The sequence below is a fragment of the Serpula lacrymans genome, assembly GCF_000218685.1.
Source record: "Serpula lacrymans var. lacrymans S7.9 unplaced genomic scaffold SERLAscaffold_1, whole genome shotgun sequence".
NCBI classification, from domain to species: domain Eukaryota; kingdom Fungi; phylum Basidiomycota; class Agaricomycetes; order Boletales; family Serpulaceae; genus Serpula; species Serpula lacrymans.
In genome coordinates, this window is record NW_006763290.1 from 3,610,173 (window position 1) to 3,623,942 (window position 13,770).

A 13,770-nucleotide genomic window follows, 5' to 3' on the forward strand; every position below is an offset into this window, starting at 1 on the left:
AAACTTAGAATTGGGCCAAATATGTCCGTCCAAGTCACCATTTGCCTCAGTGTTCTTCTTTGTCAAAAAAAAAGGTGGGAAACTCAGACCAATACAGGATTACTAAAAATCAAATAATATCACCATTAAAAACCAATATCCAATACCAATTAATAAATGAACTGGTAGATAAACTATATGGAGCCAAATACTTCACTAAGTTGAATATACAATGGGGATACAATAATATGTGAATCCTAGAAGGAGATGAGGAAAAAGCAGCTTTCAGAATAAATAGTGGACTGTATAAACTATTAGTGATGTTCTTTGGACTCACAAATTCACCAATGATGTTTCAAACAATGATGAACACACTATTTAAAGATTTGATTGATAATGGAAAGGTTGTAATATATTTTGATGATATCATGATCTTCACAAAAACACTCGAGGAACATTGGGCAATGACATGCCAAGTACTCAATATCTTAAGAAAGAATCACCTATATCTGAAACCGGAAAATTGTGATTCTGAAGAATCCTTGGTAGAATACCTTGATCTAATAATGTCACAAAATAAAATCCACATGGATCCAATCAAAGGGATTCTAGACTGGCTGAAATGCAAGTCAAAGAAGGAAACACAAAAATTTTTAGGCTTCGTCAATATACACAGACACTTCATTGAAGGGTTTGAACCACTAACCAAATTCACTGGAAAAGAAGAGTTTACATGGGGACTGGAACAGCCAAAAGCATTCATAGAACTCAAACATTGAGTTAGTTTCACCCCAGTACTTGCCTTACCAGCCAATAATGGAAAGTATAAGGTAGAAGCAGACAGTAGTGACTTTACCATGGGGGCGGTGTTGTCATAACAAGCATTGAATCCAACAGAATGCAACTACAAAATATACAATAAAAAACTCCTAGCCATTATGACAGCATTAGAAGAGTGGCATCATTATCTGATTGTTGCAAAAGAGAACTTTGAGATCTGGACAAACCACCAGAATCTTTTACATTTTAAGCGACCTCAGAAGCTAAATTTACCCCCCTCCTATCCCCAGTGATTCTTTAAACCCTCCAGTCCGCTGCACTTGTTGATTTATCAATCAGGTGCAAACATATGATTCTCACACACAAACAAAGAGAGAGGATAGCCAGAGAAGAAAAAGATAGTGTAGAGATGCACAAATGGATACAGAAAAAGATAAAAAATGTGAATGACTTAGTAAAAAAAGTGGAAGACAAGATAAAGAAAAGAGAAGACAGGTGGTGGAAAGACAATGAGGGATTTATATTCTTCACAGGAAGGATGTACATTCTAAAAGATGCAAAACTAAGAGAGAAGATCATCTATGATAATCATAACCCAATCACAGCCAGTCACCCAGAACAGTATAAAACTAAAAAGCTTATCACAAGCAGAAGATATGTCAAAGAATGTGAAATGTGCCAAAAAACCAAGCTAATCCATCAAAGAAAGGCAGCACCTCTTCACCCAAATGAAATTCCCACACAACTCTGGGAAATCATTACCATTGGCCTATACCAGAGTCACATATGATGTCCCATGATGATATCATTTACATACAGTAATATGTATTCACTATGTCACATAATGTAGACTAGATAAAAGCTTGTCATTTGATCTCTTCTAAAGCAACTCACTTTTCTCCCCTTTTTATTACACACTGGTCCAAAATCTGACATTGTCTGATCTTAGTGTTGTCCACTCCTCCATGGTCTCACAATATAGCTTGATTCAAGTGCTATGGCACTCTTCAAGTCCTTTCCTGCTACACAATGCCTAGATGATTTTCATGCCATGAACCACCCCGCCTGGTAGCAATTATAATCCTGCCATTAATACCAGACAGTCAACAGCAACGACACAACTTCCATACTAGTAGCTTTTTTCTTGCTTCTCTCTTGCATTCATGATTATTGTTGTCACCAGACTCACTACTCAGTATGGAAAAGACATCCCAAACATTTTATTCCAATTTTCCAAAGTTACAAAGTCTTGGATTAACACTCAAGAAAATAAATATCATTATTCTGAAAACTAGTGTCCGGTCAGTGGGATTATGTGCATTGATAAAGAAGAACCCTAATGTGCAAGTTTCTATTGTCTAATAGATTTCTCACCAAAATTGATCTGCTGATTATATCAAGGAATGCAATGCAGCAAACATCTTATAAATCACAACTGTTGTATGTGTTGATGAAAACCTATCGTGCACAGTATAAAATCACTCTAAAAATGTGTCTAATTCACTCAAGATGGCACACATGAGAATTACTAGAAGAATCACCAGCTGAACAGTTGAATTTGGCAAGATGGTAGAGCCAGAAAGCATCAGTTGAATCTGGCCATAAAAGAGTTGATTTTAACACATTTTTATAATTATATATTTGGTGATTTTCATTGTACACAGGTGATTTTTGCCAGATAATTGTGCATTTTTCATCTCAAGATGAGTTGATATACAGGGTGGATTTCACCACTTTGGGGTCACACAGTGAGAGTGTAGTGTCAGGTCTGTGGTTGTTGCTACAGGTAAGCTATTCACTAGATCCTTTCAGCCATATCTTCTATATTTATTTTACATCTCACAATTTTCTAGCCTGTACAGCAATTGTTGAGCCTGTGGAGGCCTAAGTGCATATCACTTACCCGTTGCATCTGATGTCCAACAATAGTATGGGTTGTCAGAGATTATGGGATTGAGGGGCCATAACTTATAGCTTCGACTGTAGTAAGAATTTGACAACATAATACTGTAACGATACTCATATCATAAATATACAACACGGAGCTAGATCAATCCAGAAGAAAATACAAAAACAATGCTATATAGACACCGCAGGGGCATTGGATATACTCGGCCGACATATACTACTAGAACTACTTGGTGTTTTTCTGGATTCTTCGGTTTTGATATCCCTGCTTGGATCTGAAGAGAGCAATGACCCGATAGGAATAGAAGTTCTAGAACGGGGCGACTGCTCAACAGAGTCGCTACAAGCAGAAGAATATGGGGAAGGAGGAAAGTCATGTGATGAGTTGCGCGATCCGCGATGCGAGGAACCAGGTGAACGGGAATGACGTTGACGTTTGGGAGGTGGTTGTGAAGAGCGGGGGGGTTCTCGGACAGCTGGTATTGAGCAGTGAGGATATGCGTCCGACGTAAATGAGCCGGATGATTGACAATGATGTTGTGCGTGATGCAATTGAATGACGGGCGAAGGAGGAAAAGATGATGATGGAGGATGGCATCTACTGTCTACGGTAGATATTTCGAGTAGTGACCGCTGCAAAGCTGCGATAGACGCGAGGCGCTATTGTAGAAATTGATCAACATGATGATACAAAGAACGAGCAGAGATTGGAACTAACCTGGTCCTCGGCACTCTTGGCATTAAGCATAGCAATGAGCATATCGCGATCACCATCCCCTCTGGACTTGTAAGCCCCGAGAATTTCTCGTAAACTGGGTGGAGGAGCCTGAAAAAGAGACGAGAAGAGGTGGTCGGTAATTAGATACGACGACGAAAGAATTACTGCAAACCTGTTCGAGAATATGCCATGTGGATTTGATAATTCTTCTGCGGTCTGGATCGCTGGAGTGAGGATGGAGAAGAGAGGACGAAAAGCCAAGTTCTGAGGAATGATAAGGAGGCTGGGACGCAACAGAGGCCATTGTAACGGTCAAAGGGCGAGAGAGTCCCTGAATAAGAGAGCCATGGTAGACTTTTTGTAGCAGAGCCAAGTCAAAGTTTCTATCTTTGTCTCCTGGTAATTATAGAATGCCAAGCCAAGGTGAGGCTCAACGTCCGAGAATCCGGTAAATTCTAAAATTAAACGCTTCTATCTCTGCTCCAGGGCAGCAAGCACAAGCGCAAGGAGGCTGTATGCAAATAGCGCTTAAGCATAGGGCAAATTGAAGTGGTGTCAAAGGCCTACTATTCTGTCTATGCATTGGACACTGCCATATCAGCTAGGATAGGTGTTACTGAGAATTTAAAAGAAGGCGTGGTTATAGACCTGCGTACCTGATAGCCGAAAGGCTTGGCATGAAGTTATCTATAGTCGGGGTAAAATCAGCCGCACAGGTTAGGAATGAAAACCTTGGGAAACACCAAGCAAGTAACGCCTTGTTACCAAGCGTGACAAGTGCAGGCTAGGTTGTACTAATGTTACATTGTTGTTTTACCCACTGTGCTTTCGTTCGGAGCAGAAATAAATTGTGCAAATATTTCTACCCCAATGCTTATATATATATTGATATCGATTATCACAAGTAATTAGGTCGACAAGGGAGTTATACTGTGATTCATCAAAGTAAAGTCGGGTTACGATTGTTAGGTCCATGGTAAACAATGCAACATGTCTTACTGTATAATCCTCAGGCTGTTGCTGCAGGTCATACCAAAGGTAGACTCTGATATCAAAGTCTGGCCTTTCTAGAGCTATGCGTTCCATGTCACAATGTTCGACCCGTCATCGGAACCGTGATCGCGTTTGCGATGAAACATAAGACGATCTTTTGAGGGAAAAAGCCTGTAACAGTCTATAGTATGACCACTCGTTAATTAAGCACAAATAAGGCAACAAGGAGACACACCTTCGAGTCTACATATGAAGATAGGCGTCCTAGACAAGATATAGCATTTAACTATTTTGACCCAGTAAGAATCCACTAACTCGTTGGGTGTAGTGACCCTCGCCAGGCCAACCTGCAGTTGCTGTAGAGTCGTAACCACTAGATACTAGAGTGTCAGCTGAGCTGGTATACACTCCTGAGCTCACACACCATCTTGACACGCTGATTGAGAGGGCAATACTGAGGAGAGTGTAGGACCGCCCATGGTAGACCGTGACGTAGGTAAATTTTGGCGGCATTACCACCGGCAACCACGGAAATCGTGTATTTGACCTTGTATTTACAAAGTAATCCTGTACGGTAAGAGTCTTGGATTGGATCCTCGAATGAAGACGTCCGACGATGAATCTGGCAGCCAAATGGGACGATCGCGTACACAGTTATCTACAAGACTGGAGTCTCTCTTTTCCTTAAGCGCTCAAAAAAACCCTATTAGCGACGACGACATGTCCATAGTTACTTCCACTGTAAGAGTCAAGTTGCCCAATACTGGTAGTCCACGTGCCATTCATGCAAGAGCAGGGTTGGCCGCCCCGTTCTGTTTTCCACTGTCCGTATCTTCTCCGTCCATGTCTGCCAATGCTGCCCATCCGCGCTCACCCAAACCCATCATCCGCTGGTCTGGTGACTGGTCTGTAAATGCAACTTCATGTCGCTCCAGACACGCATCCGAATCCTCAAACTCAGGAGGCCACTCTCCACGTTCTTCGCGTCCACCCTCGCCGAATCTCGCTGCTTTGAACGAGGCTTTAAATGACAATATTCTGCCTACACCACCAGCGGCAGCTCGTCTCCCATCTTCACTCTATGCTTCTCGCTCCCTTTTCCGTCCACCGCCTTGTCTCAACAATCTTACTCGTTCTACTCTCCCCATTGCGTCTCTTTCCCGCCATCCACATTCCGTAGATGCTTCATCGCCCTACCTTGCAAAGTCAGACAATCCATTAGCTCCGCCTCTCATTGACCCCACCCACTCCTCACCACCTGGTTCTTCGTTGGACACGCTTCGCTCAGTACAAGACCGTGGTCTACATACTTTTGCCACTCCTCACGTCAACGCTAGCAGACCGCTCAGCTGGTGGTTCTTCCCGTCAGATAGCAAAGATAATGTAGATACTCTGCTAAATGAAGAAGACAGTACTGATAGTACGCAAGGTGCTCAAGATAAAATCAGGAAGAAGTGTAAGTGGTGTTATGTTAAGCAATGTTAACGCCCTTCTAATGTTCGCTTTTTATATTCTTCCTAGACCGCGCGCCTAAGAACCCGGTGGTATTTTGCCATGGCCTTCTTGGTTTTGATTCTGTAACCATTGGACCTGCCATCGCCCCTCTTCAAGTAGCTCATTGGCGAGGGATAAGAGAAGTGCTAGAAGCCAACGACATAGAGGTCCTTATTACTCGGGTACCAGCAACCAGCAGTCCTGTAGATAGAGCAAAGGTCCTCGAAAAGAAGATATCAGAAGTATACCCTGGAAGAAAAGTTCATCTCATAGGTAAATTTAACAATGATTCTATCCATAAACTACACTAATACCGAATCAGGACACAGCATGGTACTTCGACTGACCTGCTATAAGCTATTATCGTTTTTGCTGACCTGATTTACAGGGTGGACTTGACTGTCGTTATCTTACCACTCATCTAACTCATCGCACATTCGAAGTGATTTCCATCACGACGATTGCCACTCCTCATCGTGGTTCATCATTTGCAGACCACTTCATCACCACCGTAGGAAAGGAACGCATGCCCTCTATCATATCCCTTCTCGACTTACTTCCAAATGGCGGTGGCGATGGCAAAGCATTTGAGTGTCTAACCTTGGAGAGCATGCGTCAATTTAACGAGCAGACGGAAAATGTAGATGGGGTCAGGTACTTCAGCTGGGGTGCAGTATATGAGCCTGGCATGATCGATACCTGGAAGTGAGTTCAGTCAAGTAATAAAGTACAAACGTTGAATTTTTCTGACGGTTCATACAGATGGCCGCACTCGGTTATACTTGAGAAGGAAGGACCAAATGATGGTCTAGTTTCTGTGGAGTCATCAAAATGGGTGCGTTTCCTTACGGTCTCCATATTTTATTTCCTCAAAATGCATATTGGCACAGGGAACCTACCTTGGTACTCTGTCCGGTGTGAATCATCTCGACCTTGTTGGGTGGATAAACACCGCCCGTTATAAGTGGGCAGAAATCCGCGGGAAAGAGATCAAGTTCAAGCCTGCGACATTCTATTTAGGCATTGCTGATTATCTCGCTTGGGAAGTGGAAGGACAGGGTAAAGAAGAGGGACATAGCGGCGGTCGTGGTGTAGGAGGGGGTGCAAGGGACAAAGTCGGAGAGGGTGTGGCAGTGGCAGGAGATGCTCGCGACGATTGAGAGAATGAGTCAGTAAGTAACGGAATACAGCCAAATGAGTTAGAGAAAAACAAAACTAAAGCCTCTCGGAATCGTGGAAAAACCGAGCCGGAAGTGGTGGACAGGACAATATGATGTTTACCGACGGTATGGCAACTCACCATCAGGAAACTGAGGAGAATTTGGGAAGGATTGATCTAGCACAATAAAGAAACGTAATAAAATTTGATAAAATATTTATCATTCCTAAGGGGCCAGTGCGGTAGGCATTTGTAACACCAACCTGTTGCATTACATTTATTTCTCAAGTTGGTACTCTGATGCCCGTGTGATCTTACAACCAAGAGGGGGTCAACGGGTGTTTTGTCTGGCCCTATGAATTTAGTATGAAAAGGAGACAACATACTGTTGGAATACATGACATTGAGTCTGTAATTGTTATGAATCTAGTAACAATAAAGCTCAGTCTGTTGGTTAAAGAGACTGTATTATCATGTTCTAAATACCTAGTAACAATAAAGCTAGTAGATGTAGAAATTGTATTATGTAAGCGAACTTTGGAGCTTCGCCCGAAGATTTACTCTGTGATTATAACCGGCCTTTTGTGGCCACCATTGTTTTTTCACATGATATTTATGTATATTTGTTATACTGTCGTTAACCGTCAGTTCGGATGGGGGGGCTATTCGGACATTTCTGAAAACATATGTTCCACTGTCATTTTTCCTCAACAACTCAATCCATAGCGGTTCTATATATTCTTACTACTTACTCCAACTTTCCTAGCACAAAATCCTGAATTATTGAGCAAGTTCCTTTCATGTGCGTGACTTTTGAGAAAGTAACGCTCTACTAAGGTACTGCAATCTCAGTTTCAAAAAGTTCAGGTGCACCACACTCAAAATCATGTTCAAACACTGATAGTGCCGAGCGGAGCTCTAACTCGGCTTGTGTGACCTCTGTGACGTCCGAATAGCCCCCCATCCGAGCTGACAGTTAACGACAGTATAAGAAGCCTTGTATTTACGTTGTTACGGCATTCATTTGCCAAAGGAATCCTTCTCCTGTGCCTGTTCCTGCGCCCTGAGGGACTGAATATCCAACAGTAGAATGATAATAAGTAAAGTATATAGGAATAATAAGGAATTTGTTTGATCTCACCTCAGTCTGTTGGTTAAAGACTGAGGTGTCAGAATCCAATGTGGCAGAATAGAAAGTGGACAGGAAAGTCCGAAGTATGAAATAGGAAGGATTTTCCCACCATTACAAAAATGTGAGTATATTTAGTGTGCATCGTATAGGCTGTAGCTCACTACAGATACATCCAGTATCTTTCCAACACCCTCCCTTGAGCTAAGCCAATCCCCATCATGTAGCAAAACTCATCAAATTTGATTTGCCCCAAGGGGTTTGTTAGAATATTGGCTGGCATATTATTTGTGGGACAAAACTTGAAGGTGAGGACAGATTCTTCAACTGTCTGACAGATGAAGTGGTATCAGATGTCAATATATTTTGAGTGAGCATGATATATGTTGTTGATGGTGAGTACAATTGCACTTTGATTGTCTGTAAAGATAACAGTGGGGTCAATTAGCATTGATCCTGTGATATTGCCCATCAAACCTCGAAGCCATATTGCTTCTTTACTCGCATGGTTAAATCCTATGTATTCAGCCTCAGTGCTTGATAACATGATCATAGGTTGCTTTCTAGCACTCCACCATATCATTTAAATAAAGTTTAAAGTCTGATGTCCAGCATGTGACCAGTCATATGTTGAGTCTGGACACTGGTCAGGTGATGCATCATGTGATGGGTCATGTGACTATAAAAAATCCACAAAGTAAAATAAAATAAAAGGGTCACGTGATCAGTCATGTGACTTGGAAAACAAAAAGTAAAAGTACAGTTAAAGTAAAGTGTCAAATTAGATGCTGGTGTGTCTATTGTAACAGTTAGTGCCAGTTTGCAGGCTTCCATATCAAATGCTTTTAGCATCAATTCAGCATAGGCTTGTTGTCTGAGGGTTAGCATGTATTGAGTATGGTTTTAACTGATTTAAAAACCCAATAAAAAGTGGATAGTCCTCGTTGTTCCTCTGTCAAGTAGCTTGGGGGTGCTCACATCAATACATTATTGTCTATTTGGAATTAAGGTAGGCACTGTATTTCCCAGTTCTTCAAGCATGCATAGGCAAGAATGGCTCTATGTGATATCAGTCTTGCCACAGCAGAGTATATTTCAAGTTAGTCAATGCCATATTCCCGTCCATTTCTATTAGGATTTTTCCAGCCACATCATGTTTGATCTTTGTTACATAGTGTAAATAAATAATGTTGGCACTCTTTGGTGGTGATACAAGATCCAGGTATGTAGACTCTCTAGTTGACTTATTTCATCTTGCATTGTTAATCTCCAGTTTTCACTACTAGTATCAGGTCCCTTTAAGGCCTGGTATAGCAGCAGACTATCATCATCAGGAAGGTATGCACTTAGTGCTATGCTATGTTTATCATCATCATCTTCCCTCCCTTCCGCCTCTATGAGATTAGCAAGTAGTGCTGTTTCTCTTCCTTTATGTAGGCATCTATAGCATCCTGGGGGTTTTTCAGCTGTAGTTTGCTTGGGTCTTGTCTCTGGTGGTGGTGTATTAGATGGAGTTTTGATGCTTTAAGTTTTGTTGTTGGAAGAGTGTTGGTTGTTTGTGGTGGAGACACTGTGTGTTGTCAAAGGGGGGTGGGTATCAGTTGGATATAGGTCAGTGTCAATTAGTGTCATATCCATGCCAGTCCTTCTTTACTCCTCTCCACCTTTTATCATCTACTCTCACCTGTTCACTCCGTTGAGTTAGGGACCAAGTGTAACAACCAAGAGTTTGTTACTCTGGCGCACAACTAGAACCAACTATAGAGATGATGATGAGGGAGTGGTTACCCTTTAGGCTTCAACAAGTTAGTTGTTAGGATACAACAGGAGGACTCGCTGAGGAGTCTCCTTGATCTATTGGGGTATATATACTACTACAGGTTTGTTTGTACAATATGTACTATACAGTTGATGAAGGCAGTGGCTGATGATGTCAGAGGGCGTAGCCCGTGTGACCAGCTCCACTGCATGAGAGACTTGTATCTAAAACAGAAAGAAAGGTAGCGCAGTGCGAGAAAGTGGAGTTTGAACAAAAGGGAAAGTGCCGCATGGCACGGAGTGTGAAAATCACAGTAAAAGGTTAAAGAGGAGAATGAAAATTAAAGGTCCAAAAATGTGTTATCATAACACCAAGGTCCACAGAAGGGCTTAGCGCACAAGCTAAGTCAACTCCCAACCTTGTACTCTGTTCCGCTCCCCACCCAATCTCTGTACTCCAAACACCAATCACTCTGAAGGTCACGGTTCTGACAATTAGTTGGGACTTTGATGAGGTGATGAATATAACTGTAAATGAAAAGACTCTAAAGGAATGTGTAAGTATGTGTTTAACTGTAATAATGATGTTACTATACCTCAGTCTTTCTGGTAAATAACTCAGGTGTTTAAGGTAGGATGAGTGCACTTTTTTGTATCCTAATTAGGAAACTTATGTAATGTATCAAAATGTCGGAATAGTTGAATGAAAACGAATGAAAGAATGTAAAATATATAGTAGTGTCAATGATATGCCAATACACCCCCTCAAACCAAACTCACTCCCATTATCTTAACAAAATATTCTAGCTTGGGTTGAGCCGGTGGTTTTGTAAGGCAATCTGCAGGCATTTCTTCAGTAGGACAGTAGAATATTCGAATAACTTTGCTTTCTACAGTTTGTTGAATGAAATGAAAGCAGATGTCGATATGTTTGGTCCTTGAGTGGTACACATTGTTCTTTGTTAATTCTATAGCACCACGGTTGTTGCTGTGCAGAGGGACTGGTGGTTGCAATGGATTATTGGTTATTTCGGCCCATATATTCTTGAGCCAAATTGCCTCTTTTGTTGCATGTGTTAGTACCATATATTCGGCTTCTGTTGTTGATAGAGTAACTATTGGTTGGGTTTTGCTATTCCAGGATACTGCACCACCATTTATTCGAAAAACATAGCCAGAAATATAGTGCCTATGGGCATGTGAGGCATAGTCAGCATCTGTGAAACCGATGAGTCCCTCTTGGTTCTGGCCAATTAGTAAGCAATGGTTTCTCATTGCCTTGAGATACCTGAACACTTGCTTGGCTGCTTTCCAGTGTGTGTGTCCTGGATTCTGGAGAAAACATGATAGAGACGAGATGGCGAAGGATATATCTGGTCTTGTTGCAAGGGAGAGATACATGAGGGAGCCTATGGCTTCCCTGTAAGGTATGTTTTTCATTTCCTCCAATTTGGCTGTTGTCAAGGGAGACTGTGTTGTGTCAAACAGAAGGCCTGGTTCAATGGGAGTAGAGATTGGTTTGGCTTCTTCTAGGCTGAATCTTTTTAGGACTGTATCAATATAGGCTTGTTGTCCAAGTGAGATGGTATGGTTTATGTGGTCTTGTTTGATTTCTATTCCTGGCAGCCAGCTGATTTTACCAAGGTCCGTTATCGCATACTCTTCTTTTATCTCGCTCTTAAAACTCTCTATTAGTTCCTTGGAACTTCCTGCGATTTCCATGTCATTGATAGACACAGAGACAATAATGCCTCCACTGTTGCTATATTTAATGAATAATGCATCGTTGTATTCGGATTGTTCAAAGCCAAGTCTTTTGAAAGTTGTGGTAAGCTTTTCATACCATTGCTTCCCAGACTGCTTTAATCCATATAGACCTTTCTTTAACTTGCAGACCAAGCCTCTTTGGTTCGCTTTCAGATATCCTGTCGCTGGCTGCATATATATATCCTCAGTCACTTCTGCGTTGAGGTAGGCTGACTTGATGTCAATCTGATGGATTTCCCAGTTGAGAGTGGCTGCATGAGCGAGTATGAGACAATTTGTTGTCAATTGTGAGACGGCCGAGTATGTTTCAGTGTAGTCTGTCCCATATATTTGGGTGCTACCATTTGCAACCGATCTCACTTTAAATTTTAGGATGTTTCCATTTGGTCCTCACTTGATTTGTGTCACATAGTGCAAGCAAATGATGTTGGCGTTTGCTGGTGGCTCCACCAGGTCCCAGGTATGCAATTTGTCTATCTGTTTTATCTCTTCTTCTATGGCTGCTAACCACTCCATTCTGTAGCACCCATTTAGTGCCTCAGTAATAGAGGGCGAGTCATTTTTGGACGACTTGGCAGCTGTGTCAGCCGCTGCCATAGCGTACTGGTGAGTTGCTGCCTCACTTTCCTCTGTATCTGACATCCATGCAAGGTTTGTGCGCCCGTTTTTGTGTAGGTTTTGATAGAAACCAGGTGGTTTCACCTGACCACAATACGGACGCTCCTGGGCCTCAAGAATGGGGTGGATGGGCCCTTGTTTGACTGGATGAGGCTTGTTAGGTGGGTTTGGCGCTGGTTCAAGGACCGCCAGTTTGTCTTGGGCTGGCACTTGTGCCAAAAACACAGTTGCGTTGTCCTTGTGTTCCTCGCTTGCTATGGATTCGTTTGCAGGTTGTTTTGGTGCGGTTCTTCAACCGCATCAAGCAGGAGTGGGTTGTTTTGCAGCAGCAGTTCGAGCCGCTCGTTCGGATTGAAAATGACATTGCGTTCAATGGAAATGGTGCATTTGTCTGGCCAATATATGTGGTACCCCTTTGATTCTGAGTCATATCCTACCCATTTTCCAATCTTAGCATGGGATTCAAGTTTTCCTGCATTTAGGACTTTGATGTAGGCTGTACATCTGAATTCTCAAAGGTCCCTCAGGTCTGGTTTTTGGCCGCATGCTATTTCATATGGTGTTTTGCCTTTAAGGGCCTTTGTAGGTGATCTGTTTTTGATCCAAACTGCGTGCTTAACTGCTTCACCCCACAGCATTCTGGGCATGCCAGCAGATATTAGCATGGCTCAAGCTAGCTTGAGTAGTGTTCAATTGAGTTGTTCTGCAGTGCCATTTTGCTGGGGTGAGTCATAAACGGTAAGTTCACGTACAGTTCCTTGTTTTTCTAGATGCTGATTATATTCAGCACTTGTGAACTCGTCGCCCCTATCAGATCTGAAGAGTTTAACTTTGGTACCATCTTTTTGCGTGTTCAACCATAATTCGAAGGATTGGTACATTTTTAGGACCTCGTCCTTGCGGGCAAGCAGATATATATGTGATTTACAAGAGTAATCATCTGTGATTGTCAGCATGTATTGTTTGCCTTTTATGTCCTTGACTGAGGCAGGTCCCCACAGGTCCAAGTGGAGGTGTTCTCCATATGTTGTAGCACAAGTGTAGCTGATTTTGGGAAATGGTTTCCTTCGGGCTTTAGCTCTGACACAAGGCTCACAAAATTTGACAGCAGCTGATGGATCAATTTCTACTCCTTTGGCCATTCCTGACTTTTTCAAGTGTTTAGCCGCTTTGTGTTCAATATGACCTATCTTTCTATGGAGTTCATTCACGTTTAGCCTTTGATTTGCTACATTTGCTTGGTGCATGCCACATATGTCTGTTTTCGAGAGCTGATACAGTCCTTCAGATTGTGGTATTATAGCAATGACTTTCCATTGTGGTAGTGGAGTTTTTATCATGCATGCACCGTTCTCGATGTGTATAGCATATCCAGCACTATCCATACAACTGGCTGAGATGAGTGTTTGGGCCATTTCTGGGCAATATAGTGTTTCTCGCAATTGCACACGAGAATAGCTTGTCCCA

General features: G+C 42.2%; 3 protein-coding genes across 3 annotated transcripts; 1 reads left to right on the forward strand and 2 right to left on the reverse strand.

The window, feature by feature from the left end:
- Positions 1 to 2,693: 2,693 nt before the first annotated feature.
- Positions 2,694 to 3,734, reverse strand: SERLADRAFT_455010 (uncharacterized protein; the record flags this gene model as incomplete). The annotated part of the gene is made up of 3 exons (XM_007312551.1): positions 2,694 to 3,327; positions 3,386 to 3,493; positions 3,558 to 3,734. The coding sequence occupies 3 exons, from the start codon at positions 3,687 to 3,689 to the stop codon at positions 2,839 to 2,841; spliced, it is 729 nt and encodes a 242-aa protein (XP_007312613.1).
- A 505-nt stretch (positions 3,735 to 4,239) lies between these two features.
- Positions 4,240 to 4,907, reverse strand: SERLADRAFT_375949 (uncharacterized protein; the record flags this gene model as incomplete). The annotated part of the gene is made up of 5 exons (XM_007312552.1): positions 4,240 to 4,315; positions 4,385 to 4,559; positions 4,614 to 4,642; positions 4,694 to 4,751; positions 4,803 to 4,907. The coding sequence occupies 4 exons, from the start codon at positions 4,855 to 4,857 to the stop codon at positions 4,459 to 4,461; spliced, it is 243 nt and encodes an 80-aa protein (XP_007312614.1).
- A 314-nt stretch (positions 4,908 to 5,221) lies between these two features.
- SERLADRAFT_404772 (uncharacterized protein) lies at positions 5,222 to 7,032 on the forward strand (the record flags this gene model as incomplete). Its single annotated transcript, XM_007312553.1, has 6 exons — positions 5,222 to 5,834; positions 5,900 to 6,145; positions 6,195 to 6,205; positions 6,261 to 6,577; positions 6,635 to 6,707; positions 6,763 to 7,032. The coding sequence occupies 6 exons, from the start codon at positions 5,222 to 5,224 to the stop codon at positions 7,030 to 7,032; spliced, it is 1,530 nt and encodes a 509-aa protein (XP_007312615.1).
- Between the last annotated feature and the right edge of the window lie 6,738 nt (positions 7,033 to 13,770).